A 23213-nucleotide genomic window follows, 5' to 3' on the forward strand; every position below is an offset into this window, starting at 1 on the left:
TCCACGCCTCGCTGTTAACCCTAATCGGATAGAAAGTATTGCCGTCTCGCTCATCACGAAAAACCATTCGAATGAAATAAAGGCTTCACTGCGAAGAGAATCACTCGCAACTGAAGTTTCACAATAATTGCTTGTCTTGCACAACAGGCATTTGTAGTCCATGCTGATCTGCCAAATCCCTATAATAACGAAAACTTTGCACATGTCGCACACTTGCCACCACGTGAGTCATCCTCGGCTGCTTTTCAGAATTATCATACTACTCGCAGCACTATATTTTTAAGGGGTCATTAATTTATTGCCTAGATCTTAATTAAAGTCCATAGAAACTGCATAGAAACAATCATAACGCCAGAACTACAGTTCTGACATGGAAGTGACTATTCATTGCGTGTTGGGTTGGTTGAGACTATTCAAAACAGTATTATAGCAAAAGCATCATCTAGATACAGCAGTTCATCGTATATGTTGGTGGTAAATTCAGATATTAATACAGTATCATCCAAGCAAACCCAGTCAAATCTAACCCAAAAGACTCCAAGCTCATAAATACGCCAGCCCTAGATCAGGCTTATATCTAAATCATACCAAGGAAGGGGGCTTAACCCCCGGAAGCCGCCGGACACTATCCCAGACACTATCAGGTATCCTAAAAGGCAACTTGTGCCCCTTGAGCGACTGATCAATTAACCACATTCCCACAACAAACTCCTCTCTGTCCAGAAGCCCGTTCTTCTGTCTATCAACCAGATTCCAGATCTGCGATAGCACCATTTCAGACAGACGGCTGCGCGACCAGATATCGCGCACAACGAGGTTGAGTACCATGTCAGAGGCATTGGTTGGGTATTTCGTTCGGACCTCTTGGTAGTATGCGACGGCATTAGAACCGAGGGCTTTTGCTTGCGAGGGGAGAGGGGGAATGGGGATTAGGTGCCCTTTGTTGGCAGCCCAGACGCCTTCGTAGCGCTTGCGTTCTTGTTCGCCCACGGCGCTTTGCCAGCGTTTGCGGTCTCCTTCGTGGTGTTTGTGCGGGTGTCGGAGTAGGTGGTGGTGGTTTTGCTCCGGGGGTTCTGGTTTGGGTCGATCGCGAAGCGTTTGGCGCATGCCCTTGGGAGGGCTTGGGAGTCGTGGGTGGGAGCGATTAGTGTCATTAGAGTTACTGCGGAAGTGGCCCAAGCTGTTTAGGATGGAGCGAGAACGGGATCTTCTTCGGGGTTTGGGCGGGGGCGGGGGTATCTTTTTCGACGGGGTTGCGTGGGATGATGCAATGGACGAAGCGACAATGGCGTCAGATAGCGATTCTGTATCCATGCCGCTTGATTTGTCCAAAGTACTGGTGCTGCTGTTGTTATGCGAGGCGGTCGAGAGCGATGCCATACTGGGTGTTGGGATTGGTTTCGAGGGTTCGAGATCTTGCATTATGATTCCCTGGCTTCGGGGAAGGCCCCGAGACACGGGAGAGCCATTTGGTCGAGGCCGAGGTGGTAGGGCAGGCCTGGGCGAAAGGGGTCGCGAACTCAGACTAGTACGCGAATCGTTCGTCGTCTTGTCATTGACATCATTGCTCTGCGGTGCTGTGGGAAAGGTGCTTGATCTTGTGGGGAGCGGCGGTTGGAATAGCTTCTGCGAGCTAGGTATAGGAGATGGAGAATAGGTTGACCTTGTTGCGGCAATCCGGGCAACACTGGAAGACGACGAGGTCGGGGACATGATCGGCTTTCGCGGAATGACCGGCGGCTTTTGAGGCAACGGGGGCGGCTCTCCGTCTTCTCGTAATAGGTTTTGCAGTGCTGGGCTGGACGCAGCTGGATTTCGAATTGGCTTCGGTGCAGCTAAGACCGGTTCCTGTCTGCTCTGCGCATGCATTATGCCTCCGGTAGGTTTCTTCTCGTTCCGTACGGGGGACCGTTCCGCTGCCAATCGGGCGGCGACGAGTTGTGGCGTTCGTGATCGGGCCGGGAGTTTGACGGTCTCCAGTGTATTATCGTTATTTTGACTCAATGGACTCGATCCGCGAGAGTGCGCCGCGAACCTCCCGATCTTGTCCTTGACAGAACCCGCTTCTGGTACTGGAATGGAGTCGGCATCGGAAGGGGATAGGGATCGGCTCGGAGCATTAAGATGATGCGGGCGAGTTGGTTGGATATCTGGAAAAACAGCGGTTCCCATAGTTTGGATTCTGTTCTTAACACCTTGCGATGGAGCGTCTTTGGAAGGTTTGTTGGTGAATGCGAGTGTTGCTCCTTGAAGCGCCGTCAAGTTGATGCGGTCAGGGACATGATGCGTCTGGTTGCTGCGGATCGAAGCAGAGGACTGCGGTCTCGCCATACATGGAGAGTGAGGGGGGTCTGAGGACACGATAAACACTATCCAAAGGTGAATTGATTAATTATAAGTCGTTTTGTGAATGAAAAAGACCCGATGGGCGTTCTCAGAAAGACGAGGCTGGGAGTGATGCTGACTCATCAAGGTGGTCACTGCTTATATCGAGCCCCGATATCTCTCCTCATTTTCTTGTCCTATTTCTCTGGGCATCTCTCTCAAATTGCTTTGTTTCAGTGCTCTCACATCATCCTTTTTATAGCACCAATAGATATACGACTACCCTTCGTTCGTCGTGTCCTGAGCCACCACTATGCCCTCCAGCTCCACGACTTCGGCAAATCTCCTTGGCCTAATTGCTGGTCACCTTATGGGCTATAAGCTGGACATGCCATGATAGGTTCGGGGGCATGGATACTAAATATAGATGTATTAAATGCTGCGCTTTGCTAATATTTTGACACCTGGCTTCCTCTGCCATTCTGGTTGGATTCTTTCCGAACCTAGCAAGGCTCATATAATAGCGGATGCTTTCTGTAGATCACTCTCATAAACCAAGATATCTTCCCCACAATTCCAACCAGACCTGTCCTAGAAACAGCAGCTGTCACCTTACCAACATGTTGGTCGAGCACTGGCCCGTGCCAAGGACAGCATAGCTCTGCACAGTGTTAGTCCTCGACACGAGGGATGTATTGCCATGATGGAGCGCCTGTGACGTCTAGAGCAGAGATCACTGTTTCCGGCTGTTCAAGCTTGCTGCGTGTCGGGGATTAAGCGGCCATTGGAATATGGAGCTGGACTACGGAAATTGTGGAGAGATATGTCATTTTCTTATTGAGTGCGAGGAACATTGAGTTGCGCGTGGAATGCCCCTGGAGATTATACACCAATTTAATGGGGAAATTCCCTATAGATTTCTAGGGTCGTGGTGAGAATTAGCTAGAAGTATCACAATGCCTTGCATGTTCCTCAGGCACCAGGCACCAAGCATGATGTCACGTCACATGCTTCCTTATCTTATCGGCGCTGCAGCCTAGGACTTAGTAAAACATAAAATAAGACCAGCTATTCTTCCATCGCAAACCACCTTGGGCAAACCACGGGAGGTAATTGTCAGAAAAATGGACTCAGACGAGGTTATGGGGCCTGTGGTCGTGGAGCAGGATGAAGACCTTGACGAGAAGTAAGAGTCTAATTTCGTTGGGAAAATTCATCGAAACTAACGCTACAATGGTAGATTTCCTAACCGCCCTCAGAATCATGCTCCTACATTCCCTTTTCACGAACTCTTTCTTAACCTCTTCAACCCACTCAGCGAAATCAAGAAAAAGCCTGCAGGGCAAGGCTCCGCGCGCCGCAAAGTGGGTCCTAGTGGAAAGTCTTCAGCGAATCTAAACCCCTTTGAGAGGCGACGGGATATAATAGAGCGATTCATATCCCGGTGGAGGAGGGATGTGGGCGATGACATCTATCCGGCGTTTCGCTTAATTCTTCCAGACAAAGACCGGGATCGCGCAATGTATGGAATGAAGGAGAAGGTCATCGGGAAGATGCTCGTGAAGATCATGAAGATCGACAAGAATTCGGAGGATGGGTTCAATCTCCTGAATTGGAAACTTCCTGGGCAGACAGCAGCGACACGGATGGCTGGCGACTTTGCAGGTCGATGTTACGACGTGATTTCGAAACGACCCATGCGGACGGAACTCGGGAACATGTTGATCGAAGAAGTCAATGAAAAGCTCGATCAGTTGTCTGCGGCCTCGAAGGAAGAAAACCAGCTACCCATCCTGGCTGAATTCTATCATCGAATGAGTCCCGAGGAGCTCCTGTGGCTGATCCGGATTATCTTGCGGCAGATGAAGGTTGGGGCGACGGAGCGGACATTCTTTGACGTGTGGCATCCAGACGCAGAGAACTTGTATAGTATTTCTAGCAGCTTACGGCGCGTCTGCTGGGAGCTCCACGACCCCAACATTCGGCTGGAGGCAGAAGACCGGGGTATAACATTGATGCAATGCTTCCAGCCCCAACTGGCACAGTTTCAAATGCATTCATTGGAGAAGATGATAAGCCGCATGAGGCCAACAGAAGACGACCAGGCTTTTTGGATCGAGGAGAAGCTCGATGGAGAACGTATGCAGCTGCATATGGCGCCTGACAATTCGTTACCTGGAGGCCGGAGGTTTGGCTTTTGGTCGAGAAAGGCCAAGGACTACACCTATCTATACGGTAACGGGATACACGATGAAAACGGCGCACTAACTAGACACCTCGGGGATGCGTTTGTGGACGGTGTGCAGAGCGTGATTCTGGATGGCGAGATGATCACATGGGATTCCGAGCAGGATGCGCCTGTTCCGTTCGGTACATTGAAGACAGCTGCAATCGCTGAGCAGCGGAATCCTTTTTCCACGGGACCACGGCCTCTGTTTCGTGTTTTTGATCTCTTGTATTTGAACGGGCGGGACGTGACGAAGTATACTCTACGTGACCGTCGAAATGCCTTGCAGAAGGCTGTCAAACCAGTTAATCGGAGGTTTGAGATACATCCGTATCAAGAGGCCACCACTACTGCAGAAATCGAGACTGCCCTGAGAACAGTTGTCGCGGAAGCCTCTGAAGGGCTGGTGCTGAAAAGCCCCAGATCGCCTTACCGGTTGAACGAGAGACATGACGACTGGATGAAGGTGAAGCCAGAGTACATGACCGAATTTGGCGAATCTTTGGATCTTATAGTGATTGGCGCGTATTATGGCAGCGGCCGTCGGGGAGGTTCTCTTTCCAGCTTCCTGTGCGGGCTGCGCGTTGACGGTGCCCATAGCTCACAAAGCACCAATTCCATGAAATGTTACTCTTTCTGCAAGGTTGGCGGAGGTTTCAATGCACAAGATTATGCGAACATCCGCCATCACACAGACAGTAAATGGGTACATTGGGATCCAAAGAAACCACCCACGACATACATCGAGCTGGCCGGGGGGGATGCACAGTACGAACGGCCAGACGTGTGGATTAAGCCAGATGACTCGGTTGTCCTGTGTGTCAAGGCAGCTTCGGTTTCTGTCAGCGACCAGTTCCGAATAGGACTGACTCTGCGGTTCCCGCGATTTAAGAGACTACGCAGTGACAAAGACTGGAGGAGTTCTCTTTCTGTTCAGGAATTCCTCGATCTCAAATCGAATGTAGAACAGGAGCATAGAGAGAAGGAGTTCAGTATAGATAACAGCCGCAAGAAGCGGGTTAAGAGGACAACGAAGAAGGCTCTCGATATAGCGGGATACGGCGCTGACAAGGAAGTTGGATATGTTGGACCATCTGGCCATATCTTCGAAGGGTTGAACTTCTGTATGTCGACGCCATCACACATAGGAGCTCTACTGACCATGAATAGATATATTGACGGATTCGAGCACGCCAGAGCAGAAATCGAAAGCTGAGCTGGAACAGCTTGTCAAAGCCAACGGGGGCAAATTTTTTCAGACGAGCACTGCTGCACCAAATACTATTTGCATTGCGGATAGAAGTATGACATCCATTTCGGTGAAGATACCTAACAGAGACAAACTGACACAATCCAGGAACGGTGAAAGTTGCATCATTGCAGAAAAGCGGCGAAATGGATATTATCCGACCCTCGTGGCTTATGGACTGTGTCAAGCAAAACACCGTCGATGCAGGCCTTCCAGACCTACTCCTTCCCCTTGAAGCAAGGTTCGCACACACCTGCACTCCTCCTGATGTTGGATACCTGGTGTTGAACATAACGCTCACACGAACCAGACACATGTTCTTCATGACAGCCAACAAAGAAGAGGAAGTTAAATCAAACCTCGACGAGTTCAACGACAGCTACGCCCGGGATACGACAGCCAACGAAATCAAGGACATCCTTGAACGAATGAGCGAAGAGCACAACTTTGACAGCACGCAGAGTCCCGATACAATTACCAAAATCACCGAACGCATCCAAGAACGCGCATCCTCCGGCTACGAAACCCCGATTGGATGGCTTTTCAGAGGTCTCACGTTCTACTTTAACCGTCCCCAACCCGACGAAACAAAAGAGATAGACCAAGCACATAACCTCCGCACAGTCGTAGTGGCCAACATCGCCCGATTTGCCAGCGCGGAGATAGTCTCTGACATGGAGGACAGGACTATAACCCACGTAATTATGGACCCTGATACGCCGGCTGCGGAGATATCCGCGTTTCGGGGATCGTTGGCGGCCCGAGGCGCTGGAAGGAAAGTGCCGCATATCGTCACGAGTAAGTGGATTGAGGAGAGTTGGGATGCGAAGACGTTGTTGGACGAGGAGAGTGAGTCTTACCCTTTGTTTCGTGGTAAATTCTATGTGTGCTAAACGTTGTTGTAGGGTTTCAACCTGCTAGGTGATACGAGTGTTGTTTGATTAGCTTGCGATGATACCAATAATTCCCTCTACTTTTTCTTTTCTTTTTTTCTCCTCGGAAAGAATCAAATCTGTTAGCATCTCACGATAACCCAACCCAATGAGTCATATGTACATAGCCTTGCTACCACGCACGTACACAATATTATAACACAATAATCCCTACTCGTCACCGGTTCCATCCCACATCCAACAAGACTTGTACTAGCCCTGTACAGTATCCAGGGTATGCGTCCCCGAGATATACCACGCACCACACCCAATTGATAAATGCAGGGTACACACGTGCAGTCCTAGTACTGCACCCTGTACGGACCCCATGCAGCTGCGTATCAGCATCAAAACATACAAGTAGTAGAGTATGATTGAAGCAGATGGTATAATAAAGACGCCATACCCCGCGTTTGTGATTGGGTAGAGATTAGAGATAAGAATTGAGGTGGGTGGGATTGGTTCGGGAGTCGCGACAAGGGTCGTCGTATGATACGGAGTATGTATGAACTAAGGCCTGTATTCTAGGTTTGCGCCGGAGATACACAAGAGGTGTATCTTTTACCAAGTAAGCTCTGTGCTCTTGTCTGCCGTCGTACATGTCTAATCCAAGCAGATGACCTGTTCATGTGCCATTTGGCTAAGTGGATGGCGTACTATACAGGGTGCAGGGGCCTGCTGCGGAGCGTCATGTTGCAGGTTGCATCGAAATGAATAAATTAAACAATGGATAAGATAAGATAACTGTTGTTCTGTATTCCAAGTCATATATGAAACAATTTCATATCCCAATTCCCAACGCCTCGCTCATGGTATTTCCAAAAGTTAAAAAAAAGTTGCAATAATTCGTACACAGAAGAAGTAAAAAAAGTATTCAAACAGTGATGCCAATCCATCGCGATGGAATGCCATTTTCATCCTCATCCTCCTCTTCAAAGTCGTAAAAGTAGCCGTCGTATGGACATCGGGGCTGGCTGTTTTTGCGCGGTGGCAGCCATACCCGCGCTCGTGGGGGGATGTCGTTTCGGAGCTTGCCGCTGCGTCTCATGTTCATCTCCAAAACCACCACGCGTAAGAAGTCGCTGTTTTCTCTGGGCTCACGTTGACGCGACATGGGGGAAATCTCCGGGTCAAACGGGCAGCATGGTCGATTCCCGCGACTCCCCGCGCCAGCCAGGTGAAATGCACGCTTGCGGTTGCTGCGGCCCCCGCTCCGGCGATAAGTCTGCATCTGGATGGAAACCGGGCTTTTCCGGGAAGCCTCAGCAGCCCCATGAGGGTGTTCATCGTGGTAGATATGCATCTCGGCCGGCGAGACGATGATAGGGTTCAGATACCGTCGAAGAGCAGGCGACGGCGGTTCGTCCATTGGTGGAGGTCGACGGTCATCGGTCAGTTCTGGCGTGATGGTAAACAAAGATCGAGTGAGAAAGTCATCCGGCTGAACGGACGGGGTGGTGAATGCAGATACAGTCTGAGCCGCTGACTTGAGGGCGCGCAACGATGCTGTCAGATTGGATTTGAAGGATCCAAATCGTGCGAATGACCGGGACGGAGATGGGGTCTGATGGGAGACTGAATCTGTCAAGGCAGCCTTTGTTTTGCCCATGCCGTCCACCTCCGCATCGGATAGTAGCGTATCGAGAAGGGGATGGTTGAGAGCACAATCCTCGGAAAGCGACACTCGCCGGTACTTCTTCTCTGAAGGACTCCTCGGGCTGAATGGAGAGAACGAACCCGGCGAACTCGACGGCGAGTCCAAGTCATGATCTAGCGACGGCGTGGATTCTGTCGACAAAGATCGACCGGAGAGAGACGCCATATCACTATCACTTCCTATGATGGACATCCTTTCGGCCTCCTCGGGAGGACTAAGTAAAAGATCCAAGGCGGAGTTTCCAGTCCCTGCCAGCAGGCGGTCTTCTTCCACGTCGTCCATCAACATTTTGCTGAAATCCTCCAAATGAATCTTTCGAGGGAGCTTTCGGGTTGTGCGCGTCGGCCGGTTACGTCTGGGGGCCGGGATCGCAGTGGCTTCCAAGATAGAAGCAACGGAGGAGGGCAAAGGACGGCTCTTGCCAGACACGTTCGACGAAGCCCGGCGGAGGGTCTGCGATCGTTTCGGGGGTTTGGGACCACTACCGGTGGACAGCTGACACGAAGACCTCAGAGAGGAATCATATGTTGTAGGGATGACGACCGGGCTGGTGTGGGCTGTCGAAGGAGCCTCGGTGGGAAAGTCGTAGTAGTCGGAGACATCTCCGAAAGCATCCCGCCGGCAACGCTTGCCGTCACCATGAGTGTAACTGCTTTTGGGAGAAGCCACGGGCGTAAATAAAAAGGCTTTGGGGATCATTGTCGCGTAGTGTTATTAAGCCTTTGTACCAAAGAACAATCGTGTAGGGCCTAAGCCTGGTGAGGCACTCTGGTCGAGTGTCTGAACGAGATACATGGATGGACGGGAAAAGGAAATATTTAAAACCACCCTCTCAGTGAGAAAAGCCTAGAGGATATATGGACAGCAAGCAGAGGTGCTGTGTTGGCAGTGAGGCTGTCGAGGATTAACAATAAGCCAGAGATGGGTATGGCCGGGGCTGCTTTGGGCAGCGGTCCGCATGCAGGCACGCGACTCTGCAGGTCTGACTATGCACTGGGGATGATGTGGGAGGACAGAAAAAGAAAAAGAGACGTGGGGGCAGACCAGACAGAAGAAGGAAGGGAAATGAAGAGGAACAGACGATTATAAGGAGAACAGACAAAGAGACTAATAATTAGAGAGAGAAAGAGACGGGAGTACGGAGTACGGAGTACAGCGATGTCATTCTTTGCTGACGGCAAGCGAGCCAGATAAGCTGCGGGTAACGACATTACACCGGTATTATATACCGGAGCGGTCAGAGATATTCATTGTATGTGATTGGCCGCAAGGGACACTACGCAGGGTTGGTCATCTTTTCGGGACGCTGCGGAATCGTTACGCAAACGGTATGGGTAAATCTTTATTGGCGTATAGGTTGGAAAAGCGGGTCAGGCAGCGCCGAGATGCCTAAAACAGCAAACAGCACGACACCGCCTTTTTTTGCGTCTGCCCAATGTGTAATGCAGTATTACATTCTGTTACGCACGATGATGCTTATTTTGAATAATGTACGGAGTATGGAGTAGAGTAGCATTCAAGAGTATAATTGATGTAACACTATTATCTGAATAATAGGTTTGTGTTGTATCAGATCCCCTGTCTTCCATACTCCGGATATACCCTGTCGTGGAAAACCCCTAGAATTTTCCTTGTTTAAGGTTGTTTCTAGCGTCCCTGTATACCGAACGAAACCACCATAACAATCTTAAATACATAATTAGCGAGTTATATATGAAGGACTGAAACATAATAATAAAAACTTTTCAAGTCTCATTTATAAGCATAAATCAAAAACTTTGTGGAGCGTAAGGTATTCATTTGTATGATTGACTGCTGTTCGCTGTGCTGTCAACTGCGGTCTGTATGAGAATTCTTACTATGTATGCGCTGGAGATCCTCGTTGCACTGAAAATCTCTTACCTGAATATTTGGAATAAAATTGGATTTAAAAGAATAATTCAAAGTCAAACTCCATACTTTTTTTTTTCTTCTTTGTTTCTGTCTCATCTGAGTAGCATGAGGACTCCAAGACCGACATGCGATTGATAGCCTGATAGGAGTATCTTCCTACAGCACAGACACTACGGAGTATACAACGAGCCATACCAATGTTCTTGCGCTATCAATTGTACCAATATTGACCAATTTCTCTTAATCTGCGTAAAATAGAACACACAATGCAACTGTTGATTTTAGCACGAAATTGTCCAATTAACATCACGTCTTAGTCAGCCCCGCTAGTCCGGGCAGTTCGTCCCCATACTGCACTCCGTACATACTGTGACTGCAGTCAATCAGATTCGTCGCTTCTATCAGATTGCCCAATAATCCTCGGCCGATTACAGTAGAATAAGATTCTTCCATTGCTCTCTTATCGCCTCCAGCAATAACCCGTCTGTGCGATTCGGCACCCTCCACCTCAGATCCTCTACTCCACTGTGGGGTGAAGTCCCTGTTCTTGATCTGAGAGTTTGTCTACCCATGGTTGATGATGGATACGGTCTTAATGCAGCAGCTAACCGTCTGTCTTCTTCTTTCTCCCCAGTTAACGAATGCTGTGCGCATGTCGACCATTCGCTCTATCGGTCCCTCGCGAACCCCTATAGCGGCGGCGATGCTCTGTCCGAATCGGCGTCCATGAAAACCGCCTAACCCACCACCTACCTACCTTAGTCGACGAAGCATGACCATTTCTGGTCTCACTCGTCCCCCTGCACGCGCACTGCCAGATACATAACATGGAAGTCTCCTTGTACACAATGCAGGATTCCCAGACACCCAAGGACCCTCGGGCGGCCGGCAAGGCAAAGGACACAAGCGCGGAAGATAAAAGTCCAGCGTCCAAGAGACGTTGCGTCAGTACTGCTTGCATTGCTTGTCGCCGGAGAAAATCAAAAGTGAGGCATTGGAGCTGTGTGTTAGCGACTCGAGTAAGCTGACAATTACTGCTTAGTGTGACGGGAACCTTCCAAGCTGCGCGGCCTGCTCCTCCGTCTATCACACGACCTGTACGGGAATCGTTGGAAATCCCATTAAGGGCTACAGCTGACTTAACCCAGGCATTTACGATCCCAACTCCGATCATCGTCGAAAAGGTGTGTATAGAAAGGACAATGGCACTGTACGAACGGCTCGGAATACAACGCTGCAAACTATCATCCAGGCAATTTTGAATTACGGAGATGAAGAGGAGGCCTTTGAGCTGGTGCGACAGATACGGTCATGCGACAATCTGGAAGACGTAGCAGAATCGATTGTGAATCAGGAGAAAGGACTCGCAACGTCTGCTAATGCTGGGCCTGTCCACGAGGATCTCACACATGTAGATCGGTTCGAGTCTGAATTAGCGGACAAGGTCAGCGAGCTGATGTTGGACGGTTCTCGTAAATTTATTGGAGGGACTTCGAACCTCATCTTCCTACCACCAGGGTCAGAGCTCTCCGAACTCGATTCCGCCAATGAACCTGGACATGGCGATTTCGCGGTTGTCCAATGGACGAATGTCACCAATGATGAGCAGCTTATCAGCCACCTTATGACAATGTACTTTACATGGCATTACCCCTTCTTCACAACCCTCTCCAAAGACCTGTTTTACCGAGACTATGTTCGAGGGATATCCAGTCAATATTGCTCTTCCCTGTTGGTCAATGCCATCTTGGCGTTGGGGTGTCATTTCAGCTCCCGAGAAGGCGCTTTGCAGGATTCCCGCAATTCGTCAACGGCAGGAGACCACTTCTTCAAGGAAGCAAAGAGATTGGTTTTGACCAACGACGAGCACGAGAATGCGAAACTCTGCACTGTTCAAGCGCTGGCGCTCATGTCGGTCCGGGAAGCTGGCTGTGGCCGTGAAGGCAAAGGCTGGATTTACAGCGGCATGAGCTTCCGGATGGCTTTCGATTTGGGCCTGAACCTTGATGTCACGAGCCAGGGCACACACAATCTTGAAGATGAAGAAATTGACGCGCGACGGATCACATTTTGGGGCTGCTATCTCTTTGACAAGTTCGTCGACTCTGTACACCTGCGCAGTTTTCTAGTTACTAACTACTATAGGTGTTGGTCTAATTACTTGGGTCGCCAGCCGCAGCTGACAACATCCAATTGCAACGTACCGAAAATCGATGTGCTTCCCAACGAAGAAGCAGAGCTTTGGTCTCCATACACGGATGCCGGAGTGAATCACGAACACACGCAGCCCTCGCGTACACGGAACGTTGCATTGCAGATCTCCAAGCTGAGTGAAATTAGTGGTGACTTGCTCATTTTCTTCTATCTCCCACCATCCGCAGAAAAGCCACCCTCTAAACAACTGGAACTCAAGAAACTCAGCGAGGTCCATACTCGTCTTGAGGCGTGGAAGAAGGGGTTGCCTCATGAATTGGAACCTAAAGAGGGACAGCTCCCTCAGGTTCTAGTGATGCAGTAAGTTGTGCCCACACTATTGTAAGGCTATGCTAACCATGTGAAGCATGTTCTATCAAGTCCTTCTAATCCATTTATACCGCCCCTTCTTGAAATACACCAGGTCGACTTCGCCACTTCCTCAACACGTCTCGCCGCGTAGACTATGCACACAAGCTGCTTCTGCCATCTCGAAGCTACTTCGGATATACAAGCGTACATTTGGCTTCCAACAAATCTGCAATATTGCTGTCTACATTGCACACACCGCCTGTACTATCCATCTTCTGAACCTGCCAGAGAAAAACGCACAGAGGGACATAACCCACGGGCTCCGGAATTTGGAAGAAATGGCTGAGGGCTGGCTTTGCGCACGACGCACCCTTCGCATTCTGGACATATCTGCCAATAAGTGGCAAGCTTTATTGCCGCAGGAGGCGTCTATCATTTTCGAACGTACACATGCCAAATGGGGATCCTGGGGATCCTGGGATCAACCAACCTCCCCGTCCTCTATTTCGGAGGAATCACCACCAGCGGCAACGCCTCCTCGTATGCCCACCGCTAGTGCCAACTCGCCATCGTTGCATCCCGCACTTTCTCAGCAAAGCAACTTCCAGTCTATCTCCGCAGGCTTGGCTATGCCCATGACATCTCAGTATCAACAAGGAAACCCCATCCCTACGTCGGTCCCCGCTACGCAGCCGCCAAGTCGCCCTGTTAGTATTCAGCGCCAAAAGCCCGATAACCAGTTCGTACCAGAACCAACTTATCTACGGCCTGTATCCCACCTTTTCCACCCTGTTCAAGCCTTTCCTTTCACGCAGCATGATTCGTGGTACGATGCCAATCAAATGGATAATCAACAAACAAGCCCATCTTCTGGTACAGATGCATCCCCACTAACTGGCGGTTTCAGTTCTACAGCGAACCTCGTGGAGGAAAGCCAGGACTGGTGGACCCGCAATTATATGGGAATGGGTAATTGGGAGGAAGCATGGAGTGGAATTCCTGGCTCTGCGGCATCCCCGCTATCCTCTCATATGCAGGCATCGGCTGGGAATAGCGGTGAAGTACCGTCTCAGCCGATGGAGTTTCCTGTTGCGGTGCCTACGCCTGAATCGGGCCAAGGTCCGAACCCACTTGTTTATGGGAATATGGGGTTTACGCAAAACTTTCAGCCATGATACTGCCAGTAATGATAATATATATATATATCCTATATACCTTGTTTATACGCTGTCTTTCTTCAATCTATATTTTAAGGTGATTGTGATAATTCCAGATGGCCTATTAGACTTATCCTCGACTCTAGCCAAGCCCATTTTATATAGCATCGATATACTAAAATCGTAGTATCTCGGGCCATGCGTCAATTCAAATCATTTACCACGGAAAGCGGCTATGAGTTTTTATCCAAATCCAGCGGTCAAAGTATCTTATTGCCCAACCTTCCTTCCAGGGCGATTCCCGATATGATCTACTCAACGAGAAGAGTATCCGATATTCCGATTGAGATGACAAGTATACATTGCCTATTATCGTACGCACCTCGTCGGAACTCAGGATAGGACAACACAGGCATTTTCCTCTCTTCCTGGGTAAACCTCATTATACCCATCCGACGTCACAACTCGCCCTCTCCAGAACCAACCACGGAATGAATGCCTCTAGATAAACAAATATACAGCCATATACATCCATATCGTGAACTGTGAAGTTCCACTCGTGTCCGGATCGGCGTTTCCATGGAACGGCCGCAGTCGTGGGTGTTCTCGTTACCTCCCAAGTCTTCGCATTCTAGGTGTATAGGCGGATCAACGGACCGTAAGTACCCTGGCTCTTGATTAGTGAGGTGCTAAGTAAGGGTTGCTAATACCTGCTTAGATACATGGATATCTAACGTACACAGTCAATGATATATCCATGATTGTTAGGTGTGTTTGCTGTCCAACCCATACCATAGCGCCTTCATCAACCCCCCGAATCTGACTTCGTTTCTTGAAGTACCTACAGTGACGTCTGCTAACACGGACTGGGATCCATACTGAAAAACCTTTTCATATGGCCGCATCCAATGCTGCGACATCTACAATCTTCGTGAAGTGCATGCCTTGTGACAATAAGACACGCGCCCAGAGCTTATTCCATCGGATTATCTTGAAAGATGCAGCTGTTGTGAAGTATTTTCAGATCCTGTGGTCGAGGAAGCCTACAAAATCCCCCACAGACCTTTTATTGGATTGACAGGCTCCTCTCCTTTGCTCTGTTCCTGGGGAAGAACATGCCAGATTTGACAGCATTGTCGTTATGCTCAATAGATGTGCTCGCGGGCTGGGGGTCAGCCTAGTGGATCTAGTGTTTCAATGACATATATTTTATATTAGAGGACCTCTGAACGGTCCTGCTGTAAATTGGTGGGTCACAAACAGACTTTTGTGTAGGATTTCAATTCTCTACTGCACTGTTATTTAGTTTTGTTTATCTTAGGGCTCGTCGTACAATATGTATCCTAAATATAGCCCTATCTGTTTACTGTGTTGTCTATCACTGGTCACAGTAATATCAAGCATCCTACGAATCTAATTTCCGCTTCCGTAGATATCCCGTAGTACGAAATATATAGGGTATACACAACTATATCAACCGTGACGTCAAGGTATGCTTTTCGATTAGTGTCGTGCTTTTCAGTTTATAAAATTTTAATTGGCAGTAAGGGCCACAGAACTTCAGACAGAAGCAGTTTGCCCATCAATGAGGTCTGATTGCATAGCGTATGATTCCCGAGTTGTTCCTTTTTTTCTCCGCCCGCGGCACCCCCGCCCAAACCCCCAAACCGTCACAGATTTGCCAGCTTTGAGGATAGCAATGAACACAATGTATAATTCCTGCTACACCTGCCGTCGACGGCGCATTGAATGTCAGATGGCCCAACCGCCTTGCACGAAATGTAAAAAGGCCGGAATAGAGTGTTTTCAGAAGAGGCCGCTGAGATGGGTCCAAGGGGCGGAGTTCCGGGGGAAGGCGAAGAAGAGGGCATCAGGAAATGACTTCCCAGCCGTATCAGTCGCAGAGTTTGGTTTCGGGACGACATCAGATACGTTGGTGTCCACGGAGGTTAATAGCGGGATTCAAACAAACTTGCCCACAGGACCAACAGAATTCGATGAAGATGTCCCCAACCCTATACCGAGTATACCGTCAGCCCTGGGTGATCCATCATCTGCAAGCCTAAATAGATCCTCTCAATACTACCTATACTATTGTAAGTGGATACTATTATTTGATCCACAGAAGTCTAGACTAACAAGTACAGACAGCAAATGCGTGTGCAAACTTTTCATCATGTATGACAGTAACAGAAATCCTCTTCGAAACCTTATACCAGCTTCTTTGAACCAGCCAGTCCTTTTAAACTCGATTGTTGCTCTTTCTGCACGCCATATGGAAAACGCCGGTCAATCGTTTCAGGTGGGAGTATCAACTTCTCCCGGTGCACTTTGGTTCAAATACAAGGCTATCCAAGGACTTTCCCGCGCCCTTAATGATAATGCATTGTGCAAGCAAGACACAACCGTTGCCGGTGCTTTTCTCATGATATTCTTGGACCTGCTGGAATCCGGGAGTGATAAATGGAATGTTCATCTGGAGGGTATCAAAAGATTGATTGCTCAGATCCAACCACCATCTTCATTGTCGACTGGAGCTCAGCAGGACCTGGGCCAAACTGTCCAAGGGCTACGTGACTTTATTGGAAGACAGATTTACTTGTATGTATATTGAATAGAGCTTTTTCCAATCATTATATGCTTTCGTCACTAACTGCTGACTTAGAATCGATACTCTTGGGGCAACCTTCACACGCCCCAGATTATTATCCGTCTCAACTTCTTTGCAGCAGTCATTAACACCACTCCAAAAGAGCGTCGACCAGTCTTATCTCGGTTGTCCCGAAAATCTATTAGAAGTTCTCCGATCTCTCTCATTTTATCGAAACATTCTCGCAAATCCACAGCCGGTTGGCGACACTCTGTTTTACTCCTACATTCAACAAGTTAACGATGTGCTCGAATCCACACAAAAGTTCGACTGCTACGTCTGGGCATCGAGTCTTCTACAATCACATCCACCTCAGGACATACACAAGCTCTATACGCTGGCACAGGCATACAAAATCGGCTCTCTAATATACGGCCGACGCGTCTTTGATGCTTTTTCCGCAGACACTGCTGCATCACTAGACGACCTAGTTCGCGAATTGATTGGCATAATTGACATTCTGAAGAGCGACGAAGCCCTGTTCAAGTGCATACTTTGGCCCATGTTTGTTGCAGGCCTTGAGGCTCAAGAGAAAACGCAAAGGGATTTTGTAATCGGCTGCCTTGAAAAGTTCTGGTTTGAGACAAAGTGCGTGAATGTGATCAATGCGGGTAATATTTTGAGGAGGTTTTGGCGGCAGGACAACCAGACGTCGTGGATATTCAACATTGGTCAACTGGGCCAAGATTGGCTTCTTATATAAAAGCAATGGGACAAGTCAACCACCATGTCTAGAATCTAATCAGGTTGATTTCTTCGATCAAGGAGTGGCACAGAAAGGAGAGAATTTGGTGACTGGAATTCGCTCTCATATACCCAATTTAATACTTCACTGTTGGTCACTGCTACGCTACGAAATCATCTTTTTTGGGTGGATACGAGTAACTACACCCTGAGTCATTAGTCTTGTTTGTCAACTTTCTTCGCTCCCAGCCATTCCGACTTAGAAGCTGCCCATGACAGCCTTGCGGGGCAGTTTGACTTTTACCAGTGCTTGGGTAAGTTACTTGGCTCTACCTGCAAACACACACACAAAGATGTATTAATAGTCGAGTTCTACTATATTGGATCATGTAAGACTACGAAGCTGCCTTTAGTTGAGCTTCACAGGAGGAGGGAATATCTACTTCACTCAGCATACGTCGCCGTTCTCTGTTGGCCACGACAATGACAAGGAATGGGACAGTTTCGGCAAGACACAAGATACAAGCGACCTTCCTCTCTTTTCAAACCGAGTATACTTATCGTGGCTCATCTTAGGTTTCTGAGCACCAGGGTGGAATGCACTCTATTTTGTCTTCCAGATATACCAGCAGCCCAGGAACTGAACATTCAGTCTGAGGCAAATTTAAATGAGATCCTTGTTTGTGTATGTTATCAGGAAAAGCCGATTGTAATTTGTTCTACCCCCTGCCCCCCGAGGCTTATAGAGAGTAATCTCAATATCGTCGAGGCTAAGCATCGTGGAGATTTTGGTAACGGGGTAGCTCAGATGCTTTCGTACTTATGTGAGTTACCTTATACGCTCTTCATGTTAATTTCTTCGAGACTGACTTCATGTATAGCGATGATCGTCAGCGCACGGGTAGAAGCCAAGAAACTCACTTATTAAGTGTATGGGTTACTCTCTGATGGATGTTTTTTTTTTTTTTTTTCTTCTCTCCTTGATAACCGTAAGGTAAGCACCCATGGCATAACCGTATGTGATGCAGTATTTGCTGATTGTGAATAGTATGATGCTCAAGTGGGATCAAGGGCAGGCAAAACGCATGCTTGCACTTATTGTCAAAATCTTCACTGAGGCCCCTCTCCTGGCCCCGAGGCCTAACACGGCTATACAAGCTGGGAGATGCTCACGTGGAGATGATCATGAAATTCCAGACGTGCTTCTCGTCCCGAAAACCAACGCTACCATAATTGGACATGGTTGTGTGGAAAAGAATGGATGACAGCAAACGGCGGCGGTCATTGGTTTGGTTGACAAAGGTATTCTGAAGCTACTTTCCACGAGGAATGGGTATGATTCATCTGATTCTGCCGGTATAAGCAGAATCTCAAGGCAACACAACGCAGATAATTATATCTATGCATTTAACACACTCTCCGTCCATGTCAACCTCCAAGTTGACGTTCTATTTCCTTCGACAGAACAAGTATATCAGACGAGAGTCCCAGAGAGTCGATTGATTTTTATTGCAAACCATAATGTTGGTATGACCCCAGCGCGGGTGTGCGGTGAGACTTCTCATGTAACAACAGCGGAACAAGACAACCAGCATTGTTCGGGATCAACTAATGCTTCTTGAGAGGGGCAAGGAGTGTATCTCCCGGAGTTACACTGTTATACTTGGGAGTGTGACACTCCCGCCGCGGATGCAAATGCCGTATCCCGAACCCCTTTTACGAAGTACAGTGTACCAGGAACTAGGTATAAATACCTCTAGCTTTCCTATCTGCCTAGACACAGCCAGCACCGCTTTAACGTCAAGCCTCAATAGCACAGCTCGAACTTTTAACTAATACAACGAAATGCAACTCTCCACGATCCTCACCCTCACCATTGCCCTCATGGCTAGCCACATCATGGCCAATCCTATGAATCTCCGAAGGCGTGACGTCTGCTGTGAACCAGGCAGTGAATATACTGATGTCTGCTGTGCTGAATTCGTATGTTGCTCAACGGCCCTATGATGGATGTGGGGTTTGCTGATAATGAATAGTGCCTTGCTATTGGACAAATTGGTAACACCTGTGAGGCAAAGTATGCTGCTCTTTTTGAACTTCTTCATAAGGATTGAGGTTCAATGTGACTAACTCGGATGTTAGTAAGTGTGCCTGCAAATAGATCCATCTATTCGATGGAAAGGCAAGCTTGGAGCCTCGGAGATCGGATGTGGTTTTGCTGGATATTTCTTGGTAGCCTGGGATGATCTGTGAAAAGCCATGCTTTACAAGCTGCTGTCCTTCTGCCAGTGTATTCAATGAGCATAGCCCAGATGATGCCTGGCTTCGATGTGTCATTGTTCGACAAATTATGTGAACTAGCTCCGGTTCTCCGATACAAAATACATTGAGAAGACTAATGAGATTTTACAAATCTTGCAAAGCCCAGATGTTTAAGTAATCGCACTGTCAGAGTGTATGTACAAGGATGCACACATCTATAGTACGGGTTTCCTAAAAAAGGAAGTTAAATGTCGTGGGGCGGTGGATACGCTGCAGAAACTACTTACAAAACTCCGTTGACAGGCTTCTGGCCCCGAATCAGCGAAATCACGGCGTTCAATTTGCATCCGACGTTAACCTGGGATTTGAACCCTGATTTGTTTCCGGGAACATACAGCCAATGAGAACCCAGCTAAATACCCCACGAAGTTTTACTACCCTTTTCGGAAATCCCCGCTATATTGACTATGTCACTGCTCCTCCATCGTCATGTCGGTTGACAGGACAGTTACTAAGGGACTCTTGCCACAACAATTATAAATATCCTCCTTCGCCATGTCTTTTTGCATCTCAATCATTTCTTCAATCTTTCTCCCACAAGTCACTTGAACACTTCCGAAACAATGTCCACCAGAACAGCCCAAGTGGAAGAATACGGCTGGGGAGCTGTACCCATCAACCCCAAGGAGTTTGCCCCTAGCAAGGCCCCCAAACCCCATCTCGTCAAGGACACCCCCCTTCCTGAAACTCAAGTCGCCAAAGCAGCCCTGGAGTACGCGAAAGCAGAACTCCCTGCGCATACCTTCAATCACAGCATGCGCGTTTTCTACTACGGTATACTTTCCCTACCCCATGCACTCTACTTCTAGCTAACACGAGTCCCCTATAAATAGGCCTCGCAATCGCCAGACAGCACTTCCCCAGCTGGAAATTCAGCGACGAGACCTGGCTCCTAACCTGTCTGTTCCACGACATCGGGACCATTGACAAGTACACCCGGGACGTGTTCATGTCCTTTGATATATACGGCGGTGTTGTGGCCCTGAACGTCCTCAAGGAACAGGGTGCTCCATCGCCGCAGGCTGAGAGCGTGGCGGAGGCTGTCATGCGGCATCAGGATTCGGTGAGGGTTGGGGCGATTCATACGGTTGGGTTGTTAATTCAGTTGGCTACGCAGTTTGGTATGTTACTTTCTTGTCCATATGATAAAGGGAGTAAAGTGCTAACGTTGGTGGTCGGTTGCAGATAACATCGGTGCTCATAAGGAGTATGTCCATACCGACACCGTGAAGGATGTCACTGGCCATTATCCGCGCCGCCAGTGGTCCAAGTGCTTCTCGAGTAAGTTGAGGGAGGAGATTGGGCTGAAGCCTTGGTGCCATACTACTGCTGAGGGGGAGAGCTTTCCGCGTGACATTGAGCACAATGCTCTGATGGAGCCGTATGATGGACTGTTTTAGGTCATTATATGCTACTCAAGCTCGTGTAAATCGTTGTCATAGGGAGCATAGTGAGAAAGAATAAATATATTGACGTTCATAGACGTGAACTGGATGCAAACGAGTCACTTGGATTGTACTGAGTCGAATACAAAAAGATACGCTACCATAATCACAAGTGCCATAAATAAACGTAAAATGGTATCACTTAAGACTTGTTAGTATTGCTGTTGAATCTTCAAAAGGGAAGAGGGAGCTTACCAGGAAATAATCAGCAACAGGTTTCTTCGCCGGCATACCCCTCGTATCTTGCGCGGCCGCCTCGAACACCCTGTACCGTCTCCCCGGACTAACAACCGAAGATTCAACACTACTAGAGCCCATCAAAATACCATTACTCCGACCATATTCGCCATTATTTCGTGCCACCATTCCGCCGTTACTCGTATCCTCGCCAAGTTCCATAATTGCAGCCACATTCCCGCAGCGGTAGCAGTAGTTCGGGGCGGACCAGACCGTAACGATTCCGCCATCGAACATCTCCTTGTACCCCTCCATGACGAGCTGGTGGGCACGCGCAACGAGGGAGAGGTCGTTGGTGTGGTTGAATCCTTTGACAATGTCGCCACCGAAGAGAAAACCGGCACCGCGGGGACTGAGACCCCAGCCTTCAATTTCGTCTGGGTCGGACCAGAGAAGGTCGCACATAGGTCCCTCGTGGGGGACTTCTTGCTTGCGGTCGATGAGGCGGATTTTGTCGACGGATTCAATGGCGGGGGAAAGACCGCCGTGCACGCAAAGGACTGCACCTGTTCTGCTAGTGTTCCCGTAGCTGCCGGACCCCGAGCCTGAGGCGCCTGTGCCTGGGGCTCCGGATCGCAATGGTGCCTGGCTGGAATTACCTGGTGCAGCGGAGATGTCTCTTGGCGGGGAAATGTTTCTTGAATCCGTTGATGTGTTGGATGACGATCTTTGTCGTCGTCTGTAGGTGCTCACGGTGACTTCCCCCTTGGAGTTTAGGACTTCGGTTTCTAGCTCTCCGTCGTCGATCGGCATCATGGCCTGTGTGCTCTCCATGTTCGATACGGACGGCTCCAGCTCCGAACTTGCCCCCAGCACAAGAGCGCCCAGCGCCAGGTAATCAAACACTTCGCAACAGTATCGCCACACATTCGCACTACCATATTTTCGAATGCATTCGTCGTAGAAGCCATACACGGTTGTAATCTGGCGCGATTCGTGGTTCCCACGGATAAGGGTCATACGGTCTGGGTATCGGACTTTTAGGCAAAGGAGCAGGAGGAAGGATTCGAGAGAGTAAAATCCGCGGTCAACAAAGTCGCCCATGAAAAGGTAGTTAGTGTCGGGAACATCGCCCCCGACTCGGAAAAGTTCCATCAAGTCATGAAACTGGCCGTGAATATCTCCACAAATCGTGACTGGAGCATCCACCGAAACCACATTTCCTTCTTCGATTAACAGCTCGCGCGCTTTGTAGCAGAGTTCTCGGACTTGGGTTTCGGGTATCAAACGACAGGCGCGCAGTTGCGCGATCGCCCTACAGAACCGGCATTAGCATCCTCCAATTCGCTGGTATCCGAAGAGATAAAGCAACGCACTCATCCAGATCGCTCATGGTGATTCAATGTAACGAACGGGTTTCGACTCAACAGAATGGGACTGTTGGCGTCTGAGCGGGTTAGAAGATCAGTGGGTCCTGGATAAGAGCGAGGCAGGTCAAGTGAGTTTGGAAGAAAAGCACCCGCAGCAGAGTTGAGAGGGAGAAGAAATCGTTAGGTGTAGAGGAAAGGCAGAGTCATCTTCGTCTGGAGCATCTCCCGACCGGATCCCCGCTGTAAATAATCTTTTAATGAAAAAGTAGATGAGATGGCAGGAGGGGAGATGATGTTATTTTTGCTCTTTTTCTGCCCGCGCGTCGAGACGACTTTCGCGCTGTGCTGTCTGAACGGGACTGCAGCCAATCAGGTAGTCAGTAGATAAGATTAGATCTGATCGCCAAGGCCAGGCCAAATTCTCCCAAGTCCGGCTTGAGTCGGCGGAACCGCATCGCTCAACGACCAGTGTCCCCAGCATACACATATCAATTGGAAAGGCCATGGGTTGTATTTAAGGGGCTTGTCAACTGTATTTGGCTTCGTCTTTGAGGTATGTTATCTTCCCGAATTCCCGGTTGGGCCTCGACTAATCGTACCACACAACAGACAGACCCCTC

The 23213-nt window shown here is 48.9% G+C and overlaps 8 protein-coding genes across 8 annotated transcripts; 4 read left to right on the forward strand and 4 right to left on the reverse strand.

Moving 5' to 3' along the window:
• Nucleotides 1-302: 302 nt before the first annotated feature.
• Nucleotides 303-2413, reverse strand: irs4. The gene has a single exon (XM_040782215.1). It carries the CDS (start codon nucleotides 2329-2331, stop codon nucleotides 583-585), a length of 1749 nt encoding a protein of 582 aa, XP_040637725.1. The 5' UTR covers nucleotides 2332-2413; the 3' UTR covers nucleotides 303-582.
• A 1036-nt stretch (nucleotides 2414-3449) lies between these two features.
• EURHEDRAFT_403747 (DNA ligase (ATP) DNL4) lies at nucleotides 3450-6726 on the forward strand (the record flags this gene model as incomplete). Its single annotated transcript, XM_040780247.1, has 5 exons — nucleotides 3450-3511; nucleotides 3566-5676; nucleotides 5723-5854; nucleotides 5910-6650; nucleotides 6707-6726. 5 exons carry the CDS (start codon nucleotides 3450-3452, stop codon nucleotides 6724-6726), a joined length of 3066 nt encoding a protein of 1021 aa, XP_040637726.1.
• A 649-nt stretch (nucleotides 6727-7375) lies between these two features.
• EURHEDRAFT_413648 (uncharacterized protein) lies at nucleotides 7376-9524 on the reverse strand. Its single transcript, XM_040782216.1, has one exon. It carries the CDS (start codon nucleotides 9087-9089, stop codon nucleotides 7608-7610), a length of 1482 nt encoding a protein of 493 aa, XP_040637727.1. The 5' UTR covers nucleotides 9090-9524; the 3' UTR covers nucleotides 7376-7607.
• A 1106-nt stretch (nucleotides 9525-10630) lies between these two features.
• Nucleotides 10631-14099, forward strand: EURHEDRAFT_481352 (putative C6 transcription factor (NirA)). Its single transcript, XM_040785503.1, has 6 exons — nucleotides 10631-10841; nucleotides 10918-11269; nucleotides 11326-11380; nucleotides 11432-12377; nucleotides 12429-12797; nucleotides 12844-14099. The coding sequence occupies exons 2-6, from the start codon at nucleotides 11111-11113 to the stop codon at nucleotides 13961-13963; spliced, it is 2649 nt and encodes an 882-aa protein (XP_040637728.1). The 5' UTR covers nucleotides 10631-10841; nucleotides 10918-11110; the 3' UTR covers nucleotides 13964-14099.
• Nucleotides 14100-15653: 1554 nt separating this feature from the next.
• Nucleotides 15654-17298, forward strand: EURHEDRAFT_516303 (uncharacterized protein; the record flags this gene model as incomplete). Its single annotated transcript, XM_040786468.1, has 3 exons — nucleotides 15654-16041; nucleotides 16093-16546; nucleotides 16611-17298. The coding sequence occupies 3 exons, from the start codon at nucleotides 15654-15656 to the stop codon at nucleotides 17296-17298; spliced, it is 1530 nt and encodes a 509-aa protein (XP_040637729.1).
• Nucleotides 17299-19068: 1770 nt separating this feature from the next.
• Nucleotides 19069-19672, reverse strand: EURHEDRAFT_413652 (uncharacterized protein). The gene is made up of 3 exons (XM_040782217.1): nucleotides 19422-19672; nucleotides 19316-19356; nucleotides 19069-19262 (listed from the first exon to the last, which is right to left on the reverse strand). The coding sequence occupies exons 1-3, from the start codon at nucleotides 19444-19446 to the stop codon at nucleotides 19080-19082; spliced, it is 249 nt and encodes an 82-aa protein (XP_040637730.1). The 5' UTR covers nucleotides 19447-19672; the 3' UTR covers nucleotides 19069-19079.
• A 220-nt stretch (nucleotides 19673-19892) lies between these two features.
• EURHEDRAFT_502935 (cyanamide hydratase) lies at nucleotides 19893-21001 on the forward strand (the record flags this gene model as incomplete). The annotated part of the gene is made up of 3 exons (XM_040785784.1): nucleotides 19893-20375; nucleotides 20435-20722; nucleotides 20787-21001. The coding sequence occupies exons 1-3, from the start codon at nucleotides 20165-20167 to the stop codon at nucleotides 20999-21001; spliced, it is 714 nt and encodes a 237-aa protein (XP_040637731.1). The 5' UTR covers nucleotides 19893-20164.
• Nucleotides 21002-21053: 52 nt separating this feature from the next.
• On the reverse strand, nucleotides 21054-22882 carry EURHEDRAFT_105225 (serine/threonine-protein phosphatase). The gene is made up of 3 exons (XM_040777673.1): nucleotides 22600-22882; nucleotides 21242-22538; nucleotides 21054-21187 (listed from the first exon to the last, which is right to left on the reverse strand). The coding sequence occupies exons 1-3, from the start codon at nucleotides 22614-22616 to the stop codon at nucleotides 21185-21187; spliced, it is 1317 nt and encodes a 438-aa protein (XP_040637732.1). The 5' UTR covers nucleotides 22617-22882; the 3' UTR covers nucleotides 21054-21184.
• Nucleotides 22883-23213: the final 331 nt, after the last annotated feature.

The sequence above is a fragment of the Aspergillus ruber genome, assembly GCF_000600275.1.
Source record: "Aspergillus ruber CBS 135680 unplaced genomic scaffold scaffold00018, whole genome shotgun sequence".
Classification (NCBI taxonomy): Eukaryota; Fungi; Ascomycota; class Eurotiomycetes; order Eurotiales; family Aspergillaceae; genus Aspergillus; species Aspergillus ruber.